Source organism: Asparagus officinalis, chromosome 6 (assembly GCF_001876935.1).
Source record: "Asparagus officinalis chromosome 6, Aspof.V1, whole genome shotgun sequence".
Lineage (NCBI taxonomy): Eukaryota > Viridiplantae > Streptophyta > Magnoliopsida > Asparagales > Asparagaceae > Asparagus > Asparagus officinalis.
Window position 1 is genome coordinate 29,778,927 of NC_033799.1, and position 20,303 is coordinate 29,799,229.

General features: G+C 38.2%; 2 protein-coding genes across 2 annotated transcripts in view; one reads left to right on the forward strand and one right to left on the reverse strand.

The window, feature by feature from the left end:
- The window catches only part of LOC109845994 (potassium channel KOR1-like), a 36,136-nt gene extending 34,226 nt beyond the window's left edge, over positions 1-1,910 (reverse strand). The window contains exon 1 of the mRNA XM_020415220.1: positions 1,534-1,910. Coding sequence (XP_020270809.1) covers positions 1,534-1,910 — 377 coding nt within the window. The remainder of the gene's footprint in view (positions 1-1,533) is intronic.
- Positions 6,452-19,745, forward strand: LOC109845995. Its single transcript, XM_020415221.1, has 5 exons — positions 6,452-6,498; positions 6,899-7,286; positions 18,710-18,868; positions 18,962-19,054; positions 19,347-19,745. The coding sequence occupies exons 1-5, from the start codon at positions 6,452-6,454 to the stop codon at positions 19,743-19,745; spliced, it is 1,086 nt and encodes a 361-aa protein (XP_020270810.1).

Below are 20,303 nucleotides of genomic sequence, written 5' to 3' on the forward strand. Positions count from 1 at the left end.
ATCCCACTTCTAGTTTCTTTTTCACTGGAAATAGAATATAAAATTCTTCCTTTCCAGAGTCAAGGAATATAATATAAAATTCTTCCTTCCTTGTTATCCGGGTTTGCCTTCACCCTAAAAGAAGACCGGGAAATAGAATATAAAATTCTTCCTTTCCCGCACCGATCTTTCCAAAATTTGTCAATTTAGGATTTATCCTAGGAAGTTTATCCCGAATCCTAAGTAGGGATAAGTCTGTGCCTAACACGCGCTGCCGGTTTAGTCTTTTTCCGTAGAAAAAGACACCAGGGTTCGATTCTGGGGTATCCTATCCTGAAACCTAAGCAAGGATAAGTCTGCGCCTAACACGCGCTGCCGGTTTAGTCTTTTTCCGTAGAAATAGACACCAGAGTTCGATTCTGGGGTATCCTATCTTGAAACCTAAGCAAGGATAAGTCTGCGCTTAACCTGCGCTACCGGTTAGTTCTTAACCGTTAAAAAGAACACCCGTTCACATATTCAACATTGTGGTAGGTTGTTATTAATAACACCAAAATCCATGCCTTACACGCATGGGGAATTTCATCCTGAATCCTAAGAAAGGATATGCCGACGTCTAACACGCGTCGCCGGTTTAGTCTTTCTCCGTAGAAAAAGACACCAGAGTTTGATTCTGGGGAATTTTATCCCGAAGCCTAAGTAGGGATAAGTCAGCGTCTAAAACACGTTGCTGGGTAGCCTATTCCCATAACAATGGCAAAGTCTACATATTCGAAGTTGTAGCATCAAGTCTAAGGGAGTTTATTCCTTTAGCACAACGTCACATACGGAACGGATTTAGATAACCCGCATGCTAGCCCGACTCAAACGGTAGTCGGTAAAGGCTAATCAAACCCGTTAAAGGCTGGGGGTTAGCCAAAAATCCTAAAGTCAACACCTAACACGTGTCGCCGGGTAGCCTATCCCCGTAACAATGGCGAAGTCTATGTATTCAACATCATAGCACGAAAGTATCAGAGAATTCACTCTCTTAGCACAACGTGACATGCGGAACGGATTTAGATAATCCGCATGCTAGCCCGACTCAAACGGTAGTCGGTAAAGGCTAATCAAATCCGTTGATGGCTGAGGGTTTGCCAAAAATCCTAAAAGTATTATGGTCAATCATTTCAAACGGAATGAGGAATCATAATAAAGATAAAGATAAAAACCAGTTCCACTAAAAAGATCAAAAGTCAAAACATTCAGCAAATAAAATCATACATCAAGCGCATGGCCAAAAATCTGCTGATTAAGCTTAGACAGTGTTCCACTCGAACCCTCTCCTCTTCTTCCTTCTGAAGCTTGGTATAAGCAAGAATGGCGGCAGCATTGGCGGTTACGTCTTCTCGGCGCAACGCGTGAAGAACCTCCAGCTCTCCTCTATAAACATTTTGAACCCTGGCGCTCTCGAGCTCAAAATATTTTAGAGTCCTCTCCCCTTGGACGGTCCTGACCCCCGTCCTATCAGCAATGTTGTTATAAGCATCCATCTTACTCTGCAGACGACGTTACCGTTCGTACAAGTTCGCAACAATGACTTCTTGCTCCGATATGCGTCTCGCTCGGGCCTTACGCTCTCGCACCCTCTGAGTCTGAGCATCGATCATAAGCGGCGTAGCCTCATCATGCGGGTCGAAGTCTACTAGCTCTTCCAAAAGATATATGAGTTCCTCTAAGCAGGTCAACCTTATCTCACATCGTCCAGCTAGCCGGATGCCACCTACACGCTGAATGTCTTTAAGACTATCTGCTAAGAAAGGGAGCAAATCATAATCTCTTCCCCGTCCAGAACTAATGGCGGTGACCGTTTGTTGTATAACCTTCTCTACTTTTTGGAGGATGTCCTGCAAGGATTCGGAGACCAGGAAGACAGATTCTTGGTCAGACATAATTGCAGCAATGGGATCCTCTTCCCCTTCATCGTGAACAAACTGAAGAGTAAGTGGAATGGGTGAAAAATCATCGGACGTCGAATAATAATCCCCACGACGTCCGTTCACCGCATGAGATGAAAATGCTCCGGAAGGATGCTCAACTGAAAACAAGCAATGAAACGTTTGTTAATTCCAGTTATAAAAGGAAATTGAACTCATCTTACGAATGAGTAAGATAGAGTCGTTGCCTTATAAAGGGTGAGACGATTTGGCCACATTGTGCATTCATAAGATAGGGTATATCGACAATATATCCCTGCTATATAGGGCACAATGCAGCGTCAAAACGCCCCCTTTATTTTGAGGTATGGTTTTGACCAAGCAAAACATATCTTTAAAGCGTCGATCCTCGCCAAGGAGAATCAAGGCTCTTCCCGATTGCCTCGCTAAGGAGAACAAAATGGGGTGAAAAGGACCAATTTGCAAATTTCCAAGAAAAAATAGACTAATTTGTAAATTTCTAAAAATAGCTCACCAGCATAAGAAGGAGGCGCGCCATCAGCCGACGCGGAAGAGGATTGACCCCTCGCAATACGAGACATGGAGACCTGCAAAATAAGTTAAGGGATCAGATCTAAGAAAAAATTCATCTTTTTTGCAATCCTCCCCCCTGAGAGGTGAGCTCGAGGCGCCAAATCTTAATCCTAACCCTCGCATGCGACCCCACAAATTCATAAATTGAATTAAGCATAAAAAATGCTAAAATGGTTGAGGATTTACCTGAGGGAAAGTTCGTGGATCCAATAAAAATCAGATCTTGAAAGAGGCTCAGACCACGCGCTCGAGGGGCCTGAGAGAAATTCTAAATATGGAAGTTTAGAGGGATTTCTCTGTCAAGGATCCAAAGGAAGACTAGATCTAATGCAAATATGAAGTTTTGAGGAAGAACGGACGCTCGAAGGAAGAGAAAAGTGGAAGAGATAGAGAGAGGGGGGGTCGGCCCTAATAAGGGGTAAAAAACCCTCTTTTATAATGTGAACCAAGACCAAGTTGAACCGGACCAGACCAAGTTGAACCGGACCAGACCTGGTTTGAACCAGAATTCAAATTGAAGCTGAATCAAGCATCGAAACAACTTCAAATCGACAGAGGGTTCAGTCCTTGGTTTATTCTTGCCTCTCCCACATATTCGGAAGGATCAGAAAATTTTTTGAGCCGAATTACTGCCTTTTTTGGCTCATTATCAAGCCGGTTCAGCTCATTCGGGCACAGAAATTACTCCAATAAGGTATATGAGTATAAACTATTCCCTATTTTTGGTTGAGAAGTTCCTGGAGAATATTTTTATAAATATTCTTAAGGATAACTCAACAACACTACACCGGACAACGCGTCGCAAATAAAGACTCAACGCCAACAATCGATGGTCAGTTCTATGTTGAACCAACAAACACGAGCTGAAAATCAGGAGTCAACTTCAAATTCGAAATTCCGACAACGGTCAGACAATAAATGCAGCACCGGAACTCTTACAGACTTTCGACAAAGCACCGAAAAGCCTGGAGAATTGAAGGAGTCAAGAACAGAAGCCATTCCGAGGTCCCGTTATACCGACTGAAGGTAGGGACAATCATATCCAAAGTATCCCAGACTCTTCTATAAAAGAACGAGACTGAAATACTTTGGAGGGGGTATCTGTAGGCATATAAAATTGCTTATAGGTCCCCTAGCATAGCTCGGCACAAACCGACGAACCAACGAGGCGACGAGATCGACGAATCGCACGGAAGCGACGGAATGAATCCACCCGCGTGCAGAATCAAGCTAATGAGTTGAGGAATCAACGAGCCATCCAACCAAGGGGAAACTCGGACGAATCACGATCGAAAAACTCTGCCGGATTGAAGATCGAGCTTGGAGTTTTGAAGACTTGAGGACTTGAAGATTCAGATCTGATTCTCGGCGAGCGTCCACGTCACAAAAGGCAGGAGTTCGAGAGAGGTAAAGATCAGATCTGAGATCTACACGAGATCACACTCCGGATTAAAGCTTGGCCTTTGATCCCGAGATTCGGACGATTATTTCCTTGGTGAACTAATCCTCCCCGGCTATTATTCCCTTCGCGGAATAATACCCGTTGAATCGTGTAGATCCGACCGGATCTAGATCGCGCGGTGGTCCACGGATTAACCCCGGCGTCGGCAAAGAACCCACACAAAGCGAGCGACCGCAAAACAGGAGCTCGCGATTTGTTCAAAAGGAGAAAGTTATAATTTTTATTTTTTTCTTTGATTTCGTTGTAACCTGATCTAAAAAAGACCGGATCTTTCTGTAACTGATAAACTGTTACCAAAGAGTGCAATGAATTCAATGAAAGCTACGATTTTCACCGCGAACAGTATGATCCGTGTCTTATTTTTTTCTGCTGTTCCCTTATTGTCGTATGCATGAAGATGATGAATAGAACTGGGACTAGCAAAGAGAACATCCAAGTAGCTTAGATGTGTGTGCTTATATCTTACTATTTGGAGCCTGAAAGTGGAGGACAATGAGTTGTAACTTTTTCTGTTTTGAGACAAGAAAATGTTCAAATTTGTGAGAGTTCTTGGATGTATTATATTATGGTCGATACATTTGTGCTGCATATGTGTTTATCATTTGCTATTAAGTGCTGTATCTAATTTCCAAACGTCGTTTTTAAGTGAGTTATTATCGTTCATGTATTATATTATCGTTCATGTTTAACAAAATTGTGAATGCTGTCCACCTTATTTGCAATTAAAAACATGGCAGCAAACTCGCAAAGAAGATCTATATAATATGCATCATTCAGCATTGGAAGCCGACCAACTCCATCAATGTCATCTGATCTTGGTCTTTGAGCTCTTTTAGACTGAAAATTATTTTATGTTCAACCAAAGAACCAAAGAATTTAATTGGGATATTTTGGAGATTTCTTTTGAAATACAGAAGACTCACAGAAAATTTTGTCATATTCAGTAGTTTACTGCAAATGACAGCAATTTGAGGCTTCACAAATTAAGCTATGATGTCCAGTGAAAACTTATATACTGGAAGAAAGCTGAAAATAACATGATCTTAGTAGAACCAGTACATCATATATCGATACCAAGAACTCTATTAAAGAAAGTTATATTACATGAGAACAATGCAACAAGCACACATGCCAGTGCGCGCACACAGACACAAGAGAATCCTTGTATGTTCACACAGGAAAATGCATGTGTATGAATGAAGTAGAAAATGTATACACAAAAAGTAGTATTCTTGAGAATCAGCACTCGATCTTAAGGATGTGCCATTGGTGGAAAGGGTCGGATAAGACTCTAGAAGTAGTCTGTAGAATAATATAATGCATTGCCATGTCTCCTGTAGTTCTGTAGAATATATAATATAATAGCTTCAACTTATAATAAGCACAAATCCAATAACATCAAACTGATAACATTGTTATTTACAAAGTACTAACTGATAACAAATCCAATAATACGTTCTCACACCCTACTTAGCACAAATCCAATAAAAATACCAACTAAAAGAACAAATATAATAAGCTTCAACAAATCCATAATATCAATCTCAATCTTTCTCTTTTCCTGCACTTCTCCACTTGACACGGCTCTTGAAAATTGCGGCGTCACGCTCCACTGCTTCATCTGACCTTCAAACTCCTCTTCATCAGATACCCATTTGAAGAATCCACAATTACTCACTTTTCAATTAGCGCATCCAAAAAACAATCGACCAGGGTTCCTCTTAGTTCCAGATCTGGAGAGTATAGCCCTCATTCCACAATGACACAACAGTACATGACGATTGCTTGAAGATGACTCCATGCTCCACGGCTTCATATATAAAAGTTTGCATATTCATAGCAAATGGTGAATAATAATTGGCAAAATAATAAAAACACACTCAGGATGGCAAGTGTACACTTGTGCGTCCATGCATGTGTGCTTTTAGTTTTATGTGCAGGTGTGAACTAGTTCGCTTTATATTTGTTAGACACCTTCCTGTTATGTAGTCTTCATATTACTGACACCATTTGAACACATTATTTCATTAATGAGACTGATTTGTGCTGGTTAGTTCATTTTTCTTAGCATCCTCATCATTCTAATATTGTAAACATACATAGATATACTTTACTTTTCCAAATTTGCTTGTTAGTTCTAAAACAATGCAACAAGCACACATGCCACTCCTAAAACATTTTCGGCTGATGTCGTCGGAGGAGAGCTGATCTCGTCGGAGGAGAAAGCAGCGGATTTGGGGATCTCGTCGGAGCTGATCTCGTCGGAGGAGAAAGCAGCTGATCTCGTCGGAATTGGAAATGTAGGTGAGATGAGCGGATTTGGGGATTTGGGGAAATTTTTGAAGTCACGAGTTGATATTTTAGGGGAGAGAGAGAGCGGTCACGGGGCAATAAATTTCAGGAGAGAGAATGCTCACGAACAACGAGTTCACGGAGGAAAAAGCGACTTTTTTGCAATAAAGCCCCTGCAGCGCACAGAGACGGTGAACTGGCAGCATAAATGGAGATTCTTGTTTACAAGAACTTCTTCATATTTGTGTTTGCTAGGTTTCATATTTGTTGGATGCTCCCGACTCTAAAGACGAACAGTTTTACTTGTTCACAGCCAGCAGTTAACAAAAAATGAAGCTTACAGATTTTGATATCCAATTCCGAATCGATAGCATGAGTGATGCAAACGAATTTAAAAACAAACGAAATCACTGCAGAGCTGCATGATGCAAACTAAATCATAACTCAGTTCAAAACAAATATCATCCATCTCCAAAAAATCATCACCAAAAAAATTCATCCATCTCCAATTTTAGCACAATCCAAACATAGGGATCGAGGGAGAGATCGAGAGAGATGAGAGAGAGAGAGAGGAGGAAGCGTCTTCGACGGGGCTTCGGCGTCGAAGACTCGAGAACTCGTGAGCGGATTTGGGGAAGCGGCGGCTCTGTTGCAGGAGGAGGGCTGATGTCGTGGTGTCTTTGGGGAACGGCGGAGGAGAGCTGATCTCGTCGGAGGAGAAAGCAGCGGCGTCGAAGGCTCGAGATCTCGTGGTGTCGAGGGCTGATGTCGTCGGAGGAGAGCTGATCTCGTCGGAGGAGAAAGCAGCGGCGTCGAAGGCTCGAGATCTCGTGGTGTCGAGGGCTGATGTAGTCGGAGGAGAGCTGATCTCGTGCGCTGAGGAGAAAGCAGCGGCGTCGAAGGCTCGAGATCTCGTGGTGTCGAGGGCTGATGTCGTCGGAGGAGAGCTGATCTCGTCGGAGGAGAAAGCAGCGGACTTGGGGATCTCGTCGGAGCTGATCTCGTCGGAGGAGAAAGAAGCTGATCTCGTCGGAATTGGAAATGTAGGTGAGAGAGCGGATTCGGGATTTGGGGAAATTTTTGAAGAGGAGATTTCTCTATTTTGGGGGGGAGAGAGAGAGGTCACGGGGCAATAAATTTCAGGAGAGAGAATGGTCACGAACAACGAGTTCACGGAGGAAAAAGCTATTTTTTTTGCAATAAAGCCCCTCAGCGCACAGAAACGGTGAACTGGCAGCTTACCTACAGTTTTCTCATATATATATGTATATATATGTATATATATATACGTACATACATATATATATATATGTATGTATATATGTATGTATGTATGTATGTATATATATATATATATATATATAGATATATATATAGATATATATATATATATATGGGAAAAATGTTCCTAAGATGACGCTTTAGATAATCATCTAAGGACGCAGCCTAAAATCACATGATTGAGTTACATTTTGGATGATCCGTTCCGTTAAACTTGATCTACATATTCTAAAACCCCAACACACCATGTTTGGGGTGAACCCATTGTCGTTTGACCCTCCGTCGAGCCATGTAAAAAGTTCTATTCATTCGAAACCGTTAAAATTGATACGAGTGGATGAAGAGTTAAACGACGATGGGTTCACCCCAAACTTGGTGTGTTGGGATTTTAGAATATGTAGATTAAGTTTAGCAGAGCGGATCATCCACAATGTAGTGTCGCTTCCTTAGATGATTATCTAAGGCGTCACCTTAGGAACACTTCTCTCTCTCTCTATATATATATATATATATATGTGTGTTTGTGTGTGTGTGTGTGTGTGTGTGTGTGTGTGTATGTGCGTGTGCACACACATGTATGTGTGTGTTTGTGCATGAATAAAATAGAATTAAAAACCCGTGCCACCCCCTCGTGGGGATCCTAGGTTCAATTCCTATGTGTGCTAAAGACGCACTAGTTGTGGTTATTGGTGTTGTTGTTTTGTGCGTCAAAGGCGTTTTTTTGTCAAAGAAAGGTAATTATTTGATTTTTTTTATTATGAATAATTAAAGAGAATTAAAAATATAATTTTTATAGTTATGAATAATTGTGATTTAATTAAGATTAACACATATTTGGTTATATTGAATTTTCTAATTTTAGGTAGATTTAATTGTGACGAGGATTATAATTATGGATAGAAATATTCATCATATAAGAATTCTAATTTAATATTAAAATAATATATGACACATGTCATACCAAATATTTGATTATAATTAGAATTTTTTTAATTTTGGATAGATTTATTTTGATGAGGACTGTATTTATGGATAGAAAATACCCATCATATAAGAATTCTAATTTAATTTTAAAATAAATATGATAGATGTCATTGACTAAGAATCCTTTTAATTTAATATTAAAACAATATTGAGAAGTGTCATTGTTTTATGTGTTTAGATGACGCTGTTTGGTACCTTTAAAATACCATCAATTTCTCATTATATATAAATAAATGAAGAATATGCACTATATAATAACATACATCATAAGAATATATATGTAGATGGAAAATTTTAAATACAATGTAAAACATTGGGCTGAGTTTCTGAGAAAATGATGGGCTATATGCTTGGTATAGTGTTAGTGGGTCTCCTAAAGGAATTCTCGCAGAACTCCACTAGGGTTTTAGATATGCAACAACCTAGTCAACTAGAGATATGGACTGAATTCTAATAACTTGAAGCTTTGGAGCTTGTGTTATCCTTGTTAAGAAAAGTGAGAATCTTGAACATTTTCAACTTGGCTTCCCCTTAAAAATGGTCCTTTTCTCTTTATTATTTCGTGACAAAGATGGCATGTATCTATTGTTTACTATGGTAATTGGTAACATAAATCTCATGGTAGTTTACTATCTTTGTCTAATATTTATGATAGTTTTGTCAAATATAAATACTAATTCATAGCATTTTTAATTTAAAAGTTGTGTTGTTTTCTGCAATAACTATGTCTTATGGTATTCTTATGTAAAACAACTAAATAGTTCATGATAGTTGGATTGAGTTTGAGGCTTTGATAGTTTGCTTTTTTTTCTGAGTAAGGATTTTATCAGAACACCCTATATAAAGGGACAATCTATATCATTCATGGATGGTTAGAGAGTTAGTTTGGTAATGTTGACCATCCTATCAATTATGTTAATCACTCTCTTCCCACATGGGTGGTTCTGATGGGGTCCCCGCCGTCTTTTGCTCCATCCCCAAATTATTTTGACCTTTGACTTTTGACTTTAAAGGATGTAAAGTTTGTATGCAAGGGTAAGCTTTGACTTTTGTTGAACTTTGCTTGTTTATGTCCTCTTTTACTTGGCTTGTAACCAAACAACTTTTGGCTCATCTAAGGTATCAATAGCTTAAAGATTATCCATTAGCTGTCGGCATAAAGTTTTGCTAATACCAAAATATTGCGTGAAATATAAGTTCTCTATTTCATAACTTACACTGGAGAAATTACTTGGGTACTTAAATTACACAGATGACCTAAGCAGAATAGAAGGTTTTAATAAAACCAAAGAAATTTTGTAGAAGAAAGAACAAAGTGTGTGTAGACTTTGATGGTGATATATAGAAGCAGTGACTCCCATTGTTGAGCTACCAACTTATAAAAAGGCTTGTGGGATCCACTCATCCCACGTGACATACCAATGGGCTTCACCATATATTTATTTTTTTCGATGACTCATTTAGCAAAAAAAAAAAAAAAACCACGTCACGACTCACGCATATTAATTACACAAGCAGAAGAGAGAATAATCTGATTGAATCTTAGTCAAGTGAAGAATACGAATACTTAGTCCCTAGCAATGGCTTAGATTTCAACCACATTATATGATATCGTCATTGTCAGATGTATGTATATATATTATCACATTACTATTTAGAGGATTTATACCAGATTATGTAATACTCTAGGGACCAATATAAAAAAAAGACGTGACTTGGTAGCTTGAGCTAAGCTCAATTGAAGCTGGTGTGCAATTTGACCAAAAGTATAAATATTATTCCCGAATGATGCAAATGCGTTCAAATTGGTAGGATAACACCATGCTCCTCGGCATTATTTGGCCTTAAAAGTACAAAAGAACAACGAGACACAAAATCTTGTACACAACTCTACACCTTATTCCCTTCGCACGTGAGCAGCACATGGTATTCTTGGATCCTCAATAGTCTGGCCCATTGGCGAGCTTGCAAACCTTTGTACGCACACTAACTGAGTTTGTTCGGATCCTAAACGGCATTGGGTCCTGACCCAAAACGGGGGTCCAAATCAAAGAGAAAAGAACAGGGTGCGTTTTGTTAGTATGTTAAGGACAAAGGAGATGTGGGCATATTAGGAGCCTTCAATTTGTTTGGTGTGAACTTATCTCACTCATTAATTCATTTGTTTAGTATGTTCCTTGATTTAATAATTGAAAAAGATTTTGATGTTACACTTAGTTATAGCTTTGGATACATTAATTAATTGTGTAATGGAGCTTTGATTTTTTTTGAAAGAAATAGGGTGAGATGCCCTGTTCATACATTACTGATTATCCAAAAAATAAGAAGTCAATCTTAACCTTGAAGATACTAGCCTAAGTGCCACAAACCAAAAATCCCCACTTAAGAATAAGGAGAAGACCATACCCGTCACCTATTGCGAAGGAAGGGAGAGACAAAGAGGGGAACTTAGGCTAAGCATGCAAGAGAAAGATATGTATGAGAGTATACAAAATTTGGAGCTTACACCAAGCCCCCATTTACATCCCAAAAAAAAGACTATAAGCAGAAGTATAGAGTTATAATTACACAAAAGAGTTTATCAGAGTTTGTATCTTCAGAAATTGTCTCCAACCCTTGTCATGTCGTGGGATGAGGAGTCCTATGGCAACAACAACTGTGCTAGTCCCCTATCAGTCAACACCTTATGAACGATGACAGCTCTCTTGGCTGGAAGGTTGCATGTCCATAAGATTACAAAGTGAGAGATGTTAGATGCTAGCACGCGGGGAGATACCTCTGACTGATGGAAGATCAGGTTGTTTCGAACCCTCCATAAGCACCAACAGATGGACAGGAACAGAACTGCCCACAACAATCTATCCTCTTTTGTCCACCAGAATGAGCCATTGGATTCCAAAATCAAACTGAATTCATGAGAGAGAGGAGATATATGTAGGAATGATATGAAGTAGCCCCGGACCAGTTTGATGTAAGAGCAATTATGGAATATGTGGTCGTTAATTTCAGGTTCTTCATTACAGAAAAGAGCAGGAGGTGTCACCAGTTCAACCTTTATATTTAAGGTTCACCTCGGTATTGAGCTTTCTCTTACTTAGGACCCAAAAGAAAACTTTCACTTCGAGGGGTGTAGTAGATTTCCAAATAAAATTATAGCATCTGAATAAATGTCCATTGCCATTGATGAATGTGTATATAGATTTAACCGTAAAAGTTGCCCGAGGGATGGAATGGCCACCAAGCCACATCATCGACATAAGTGGGCTAAGCTAGGAGGTAGGAGAGATAATGTATTAGAGCCTAGACCTTTGATCTATCAAAGATGGAGATAGTTCTTCTGACTAAAGACTACCATCTTCACCCATTGCTGTAGAGGATCCCTTGAGATCTAATACTAACATTTAATGATAAAGAAATGTGGTATGCCCCAGGGAACATGGAAGCTAGGGTATTGGGCCCTGTCCATTTATCCTCCCAGAATCTAACACAGGAACCCTGTTTGCAGGAAAAATCGAAAGAAAACTGAGAATAAACTTGTATTAATCTCCTTAACTGACTTAAAAAAAGAATAAATACAACTTTTCTTTGTAATCTCTCTCTAACCGACTTAGAAAAAATATTATAACTTTTCTTATCAGTTCCCTGATTTACAAAAGAGAGAAGGAATCGACGAAGATCATTCCCTTTATTTAAAACTGGGTTTTTCTTGGTGGCAATGAGAGCTTGAATCTTGTATCCCGTTGATGATCCGAGCACCTCGTCTCGTGGAATGTTGGTCTATTCCTCTTGACTTCATGTCGGGAAGAACATGCAAGGCAAGTTTAGAACTCTAAAATGACTTTAAGAACTCTGCGAAAGAGTTGATTTCAGAAAGGAGATTTGATCTTTTTTATCTGAAATAAGCTAAACAACCTATTTTAAAGTTCCTCAACCGAAGATGGTTCGAAAACCAAGCCAAAAGCTCTCAAAAGCTTCAACAAAAGCCAATCAAAGATGATCCAAAGGAGGATCCCTCTTCAGTTGAATTCTCAACTATTTATAGGCTTGTAGGGGTATAACTAACCCCTTAATTCGCTCCATAATAGGGGTTTCATGGCCTCATTATGTGGAAAAATGGTTTTGAAACTGTTCAAATCATGTTTAAAACGGTCAACGCGAGGTTCGCGATGTGAGGTTTGCATTCTAGAGCGAATCTCGTGTTCAGCTCTGTGAAATGCGGAGGTGAGCCTCGCATTTGAAGTTTAGAACGCGGAGGTGAGCCTCGCGTTTGGAGTTTGGAATGTGGAGGTAAACCTCGTGTTTTGGAGTTAAAACTGTTAGACCCTAGAGGAGGGGGGGGGGGGGGTTAAGGTCTTATGCTAATCTAATCCGATTAAATGTCAATTAAAACTAATTAACAAGTTATCCTAGCAAGTATGAAATATAACAACTATATAAGCTAGGATAAGCAATATGAACAATGAGATATATCCTATATGATGAATATATATATGCAAGGATATATAAACTAACACAAGATGATATATCCTATCAAAGAGATATACAATATGATATATGTATATGAAAGGATATAAAACTAACACAAGGGGTAAACAATATGAACTAGATAGTGGATCATATAAATAATGAGCTAATGACAATGGCGACAAGAAATATAAACACAAGTATAAATAAACGCCAAAGCACACTCAAACACAAGATATGATCACGGAGTTCGGACCTTCCGTCCTACGTCTCCGCTCCCCACTCCCGGAGAGAAATCCACTATCACAACCGGGTTTTCTACGTTCACCCGAATAACGTTTACACCTCACAGTATCGGTTTTCAACGCTCACCGATCAACGTCACTCCTCACAATCGGTTTTCTAGTTCACCGAAAACTTCACAACACACTCGGTTTTCTAGCTCACCGAAAACCTTACACCACTCACAATGTAACAAATATAAATTTGTTCTCTACAATAGATGAGAACTCAATTAAGCACAACTCAATGTTACAATCTCTCACAACCCTAATATACTATGTATGCAAATACAATAAGCTCAAGTGGGTGTGTGTAACAATGAGATATAAATAAAAACTTAACTCAATAAGAACTAGCAATAAGATTGATATGAAATACAATAGTAGAAATGCTAGGAAATAGAGTTAAGGAAACTTCTCTATAAACACAAAGAGAGGATGAAAGGATATTGAAGATGAATTCCTCAACGGATGATGCAAACTCCTCTTTATAACAGCAAACCCCAAAAACAAACTAAACAAACTTAAACTCGTTTAAAACTTGTTAAAACATTCTCTTGGGTTAATGAGAACTGAGATCAATGGGGTATTTATAGCCTCCAAGAACCTCAGCCAAAAACCCCAAACAAAAGACCAAAAAGCCATCAGAGCAGAGCGGCGGTCGACCGAAAAAATTCACGGTCGACCGCGATGCAGATCCCAGACTGAGAATCGAGCAGGAACTTCGTCGGTCGACCGGTACGGTCGACCGAAGGAAATATCGAGCTCTCGGTCGACCGGTGCGGTTGACCGACAAACTCTCTGTTGCCCAGAAACAAATGAACAATTAAGCGGTCGACCGGTGCGGTCGACCGAAAACTGATATTATAGAAAAACAGGTTTTAGAGCTAATTTTTGAGACTTTGGAAAATTGTTAAAAATAACAAATGAAGTCCAAAAATAATAAAACTTTGGGAAATGTATATAAACATGTAAATGAACATGTTACAAAAAGAATTTTCCAAATTGCATTTCATATTTGTGAAAAATCATCATTTTGCAAAATAGTCCAAAACACAAAAATGTAAACATGTGAATTTTGACATTTAGGCTAAACCATGTTTTGAAACTTTGCACAATAATTATATAGACTTAATAAAACATGTATATGATTATTGTTAAGTCTATAAACTGAGAAAACAATATTTTCACAAAATTGCATATTCTATGCAATGATTTCAAAAACACAATAGTAAATATGAAATATATGATTTCATATTTATAAACATGAAAACTCAAAAACTATGTATGTATATATATAACTATATATATGCATAGAAACCAAAACTTATGTCATCATCAAAAAGGGGGAGATTGTTGGCCTTCTTGTTTTGATGATGTTTAACAAACAATTTATTACTAATGTTGTTTGTCTAGTATTTGTGTTTTCGTATTTATTGTAGACAAACAACGTTGTTGGAGGATGGGTGGAATAGAGCTTCAACGATCATATCCAAAGGAGGTTGGCGGAATGTCGGTGAAGCCTTGCTATTCAAAGTTCAAGATCCAAGTTCAAGCTTCATCCGTGAGATTACCAAGTCAAGCTTATTGAAGATCAAGATCATTGCTTGGGTAATTTAGTTTAGGAATTTATATTATGTGTGTTAGTACTTTAAGCTCAATCATATACACACATACACGCTTTGGTTTTTGGTTTTGTATATATACAGTTATATATATATATATATATATATATATATATACACGAAGAAACCAATAAATGTGTGTGTATAGATATTGAGCTTAGAGTATCTAACACACATAATATAAAATCTAAACTAGGTTACCCAAGCTTGATTGGTCTTCAATATGCTTGACTTGGTAATCTCGCGGATGAAGCTTGAACTTGATCTTTAACTTTGAATTGCAAGGCTTCACTCTACTATTCCGCCAACCTCCATTGGATATGATCATTGAAGATCTATTCCATCCATCCTCAAACTACGTTGTTTGTCTATAATAAATAAGAAAACACAAATACTAGACAAACAACATTAGTGGTAAATTGTTTGTTAAACATCATCAAAACAAGAAGGCCAACAAAAACGTGGTGATGACCCTCGCGTTTTGCTTTGAAGAGATTGTCAATTGTAATCTCTTTCTTTGAGTATTGCAAGAATTGTCATCTTGTAATCCTTACATTTGGCTCTTTGAAATATGAGAGTCATCAATTTGTAACTCTCGTCTATTGTTGTGAAAGTCTTCAGATTGTAACTTTTATTTGTTATCACAAAAGTCGTGAGATTATAATTTTTGTTTGTTGTGGTGAGAGTTGTTAATTTGTAACTCTCATTGGTTAATATGAAAATTGTCAGATTGTAACTTTCATCACCAGTACTTTGCGAAGATCAGCTATCTGTAGTAATTTTTAGACAACCTACAAACCCTTCCCTAAATTCTATTAAACAAAACTTCTTAAAGCCGGACTACAATAGGATACGTCCTTCCAAAATCTAGAAGCAGATTGGACAGGTGGTGTGCAACTAAGATTAGGATAATAGGACGAGTACAAAGAGGTAAGCACTTTACCCAATAATAAATCATTATGAAACATTTTCCACATCCATTTGGAAATAAGGGCAAGATTGAAATCATGAAGGTTGAGAATCCTTCTTTTTTAGGTTTACATATCAAGCCCCATTTCACTAGAACCTTAAATGGAGAGCATGATTCTTTTTCTCCCCATGGAAAATTCCTTTTGACTATCTATTTCTTTGATTAACCATGAGGGGAGTTTAAAGAAAGACAAGTAGTAAAGGGGGAGGGAGGTTAGGACAGAGTTAATTAGGGCGAGTCTATCTCCAATAAATAGTTGATTACTCTTCCATAGGGATAATCTCTTAGACATTTTGTCTAACAGGGGCTACCGGTCTTACTTGTTGAGAGTTCCTATTTTAAAGGAATGCCAAGGTAAGTGAAAGGAGGAGAGACAAGTGCATAGTTGAGGGTGTTCGTGAGGATGACACCTTTGGTAGGTGACTTGCCAAAGTAGGAAAGATTTGTTTTGGCATAATTTATGCCAAGACTACATATACCTTCAAACATATAAAGAATAGATTTTAGAACAGTGAAGTCAGGAATGGATGCTCTGCACATTATGATAGTATCAACATATTGGAGAGAATGAATGTTGTTAAGTTCACCTTTAAGGTGAAGCTCAAACAGATCCCCTCTGTCGATACTAGATGTTATCATTTTGTTAAGGACATCAACTGCTAAAATGAACATCATGGGTGAAAGAGGGTCCCATTGTTTTAGGCTTCTAGAGCATTGAAAGAATTGGGTGGTATTACCATTTACCAGAATAGCAGATTTGGAGGATGAGAGGATGTTATTGATCCATTGGCATCATTTAGTGTTAAAACCTCTAGCTTGGTGAAGACTAAGAACAAAGGACCAGCTGATGCAATCAAAGACCTTCATGAAGTCAATTTTTATCATGTATAACTCTTTACACTTAGAGGAGCAAGAGTGCAAAAGCTCATGTGCAATTGCACAAGAGTGCAGAGTGGATTTACCCCTTTGAAAGGCTGATCAAGTTGGGTCCACAAGGGAAGATAAGAAGGGGGAGAGTCTATTGGCTAGGTAGAAATTTTAGATAGCCCATTAAGGAGGCTAATGGGCCTTAAGTCTCTGACTTGAGAAGCTCCGTTAACTTTGGGTATGAAGGTAATGCACTACAACAAATTGCATTTTTCCCGACGCTTATTCCCGACGCATGGTTAAATATGTCGCCAAAAATTATGTTTTTCCCGACGCATGATTAAATACGTCGCCAAAAATTGTGTTTTTCCCGACGCTTTTAGTTAGCGTCGGCAAAAAATATATTTTTCCCGACGTTTATAATAAACATTGCTAAAAGTGTATATTATTAGCGACGTTTTAACTTAGCGTCGGTAAAAGTTATAGATTTCCCGACGTTTTTTTATTTTCGTCGGCAAAAATATAGCTTTTTAGCGACGTTTTAGAATTAGCATCGCTAATAGTATGTATTTATCGCGACGTAGTAGGCTAACGTCACTAAAAATACTCTTTTCCCGACGTTTATAATTAGCGTCGCTAAAAGTTATATTTTTAGCGACGCTATTTTATTTATCCGCGTCGCCAAAACCCTACCCCAAATCCCGCTCCCCGCGAAATAAAAAGAGGGAAAATTCCCCCCTTTTATTTCGACGAAGAGCAAAAATCACCCCCCTTTTATTTCGACGAAGAGCCCAAATCGCCCCCTTTTTATTTTGACGAAGAGCCAAAATCGCCCCCAAATTCTCTGAAAGTTCGCTGCCATCGTCGGAGATCTCCGCCACCGTCGAACTTCACCGCCGCCTCCGTCGGATCTCGCCGCCTCCGTCGGATCTCGCCGCCTCCGTCGGATCTCGCCGCCTCCTCCTCCTCCTCCTCCTGCCAAAATCGCCCCCAGGACCGTGGAAGGTATTGTTTCAGGTATTATGCAAGCCATCTACGTTCTCTATGCCTGTTGTTTTTAGAAATTTTTTGTTTTATTTTTATTCATGTTCACTGTGTGTTTTTTTTCATACTGAACTTGAGAGTAGTTTGTTCTGCTTGCTGATACTCTTTAAAGGTAATTATTACGTCTGCAAATCAATAAAAGTAAATTTTTTTGACATATCAAAATTATGGATGTAAACAGAAAAAAATCTGCAAATGTATGTGTTCATATCCTATCGAATATGCATATAAATATCAACAGATTTTATGGATGTTATCTGCTGAACTAACTTTTAATATATTGTTTTCTTGTTACATTTAATAATTTTGACAGCCTTCAGAGTAGCTGGTCCTTTAATCAATCTTTTGTATCTGATAATCATGCCAAAATGTCTGATCTCAACGAAATAAATATGTTTCACAATCCAGCACAATGGGTGGAACTATGGCCTTTTAATGCTTCTAATCCCAGCAAAATCTGCAACTAAATAGTAAAACCTATGATATGCAGACAGCACCAAAATTTGTCTGCTGGTCCCTTGTTATGCATGAGATGTCTGTTGAAAAATTTCTTGTTTTCACCTCAAAGATACATAATAAGCAAACAAATATCAAGGCCCCTTTCTTGGAAGAACTAATTGTTATATTGTTCTACTCATTTAAGGTTTTGCATATATAAGTAACTCTCAGATATGTAGTGATGATAATCATAATAATACATATAACATATTTATGTGTCTAGATTTTTTAGAATAGGTGAATCTAAAAGTTTGAGCAAATTGGGCAGGACATTCTTACTCCAATTAACAAATCATATGTAAAAGCAGAAGTTTAAACCATTTCATATGATAGCTTCCATTTTTTTGTTTCAAAAGTCATGCTGGTGCTTGACCATTAAGTCTTTAGTAAATCTTGAACAACTATGATGTAAAGCTTGTTTTAAACTTAAATCTTAAAAATATAAACAAAAGTGTCGGAGTATATATAGAAATTGGAAGCATGAGTTGCACGCCTATTATCTTGGTTTAATAGAGAAGGGAGTACCTGATCCCAAGAACCATCCACCGAAGCGTGTGGAGCCTAATGATTGGGTATCGATGATCGATGTGTGGGAAACTGAAGAATGGAAGGTATAGATCTCAAATCACTTTATTAAATTGTCATGTTAATTTTGGAATCTTGTTGTTATATATTTTAATAATATATTTTATATTGGTCATTAGACAAAATCTGATAAAGCGAAGGTGAGTCGATCAAAGTTGTCCTACAATCATATATCTGGTTCCCGATCATTTGTAGCAGCGATGTCACTAATCGTAAGTTTTGCTTTATAAGTTTTTACTTTTTAAATAAATAGACTATAAATAGTTATTAACAACCATAATGATAAATTTATTAAATTACAGAAATCAAAAAATGATGGGCAAGCTCCCTCTTTTCCGGAATTTTACAAGGAAACCCACTACCAAAAAACAAGGAAAGTATGGGTAAACGAGAAAGCACAAGATACCTATGTACGTATGTCCAATTTACTTTTGTTAAATCAATCTATAAAAAACTTATATCTATTTATTAATGATATGGATCTTACATCTTTAAAAATGACAGGAGCGATTAGTCAACAAGACTATCGAACAATCTCAGCCCGAAGTTACATCCCCGATGAATGAGTTTGAGATCTCCATTGAGGTACTTGGAAGGAGGCCAGGTTACCTGAAGGGGTATGGGATCCACCTTCGAGGGAGTTCATCTACCAGGTCTCTTGCAAAGTCAGCTGAGCGAGATGCTGAGGTCGTGGCTTTAAAGGAGACAGTAGCTGTGCAAGCCGAACAGATTGCCTCACAAGCCGAGCAGATGAATGCACAAGCTGAGCAGATGAACGTACAAGCTGAGCAGATGAACACACAAGCCCAGAAGACTGCTGATCTTGAGGCTTTAGTGCATCAGTTATTGGCACGTAGCCAGCCTGCAGCGAGCGGTGGTAGTAGAGATTTCTCATGTAGATGAGGTCAGACTTGCATTTAATTTTTCATTATTAGACTTACTAGTATTTAGACACGTGCAAAGCACGGTTTCTAAAATATTTTTTTGCAAATATTGAGCATGTTACCAAAATAAATTATTCTACTTTAGATATGAAGTAGAATAATTTTCCTTGTTTAGTTGTTCAAGCTTTTCCTCAGTACACTCATTTAATGAAAGTACAATATATGTTCACTAATTAGTTTACTTTTTTTGTATAACACGAAGTATTTGAAAACAATTAAAAGTGATGAAATGCAGGCTAAAGCTTTCTTCATATGTGCAATTCCCCGCATTAGCTTCATGTACGGACAAAGTTGGTAACTTCACAATTCTTAGAATCAAGGATACATGAAATTCATGAATTTCATTTCATTATGTGAAGAACATCAGAACTGAGATAGTGATCGCATCATTTGTCGCATTCCCCACATTAGCTTCATTTCATTTCATTTCATTATGTGCAATTCCCCACATCTGCTACCAAGAGTTTGCACGTCCATCTCTTGTCTCTCTTGTGAGAGGTAGCTTATAAACTCGTAT

What these genes read in the sequence shown, in the direction of transcription:
- LOC109845995 (XM_020415221.1), top strand. Translation starts at nt 6,452, where the DNA reads ATGGAGATTCTTGTTTACAAGAACTTCTTCATATTTGTGTTTGCTAG. An exon ending in ATCTCGTCGGAATTGGAAAT is followed by an intron (nt 7,287 to 18,709) that starts GTAGGTGAGAGA and finishes TATAAACAAAAG; the next exon opens with TGTCGGAGTATATATAGAAA. An exon ending in GGGAAACTGAAGAATGGAAG is followed by an intron (nt 18,869 to 18,961) that starts GTATAGATCTCA and finishes ATTGGTCATTAG; the next exon opens with ACAAAATCTGATAAAGCGAA.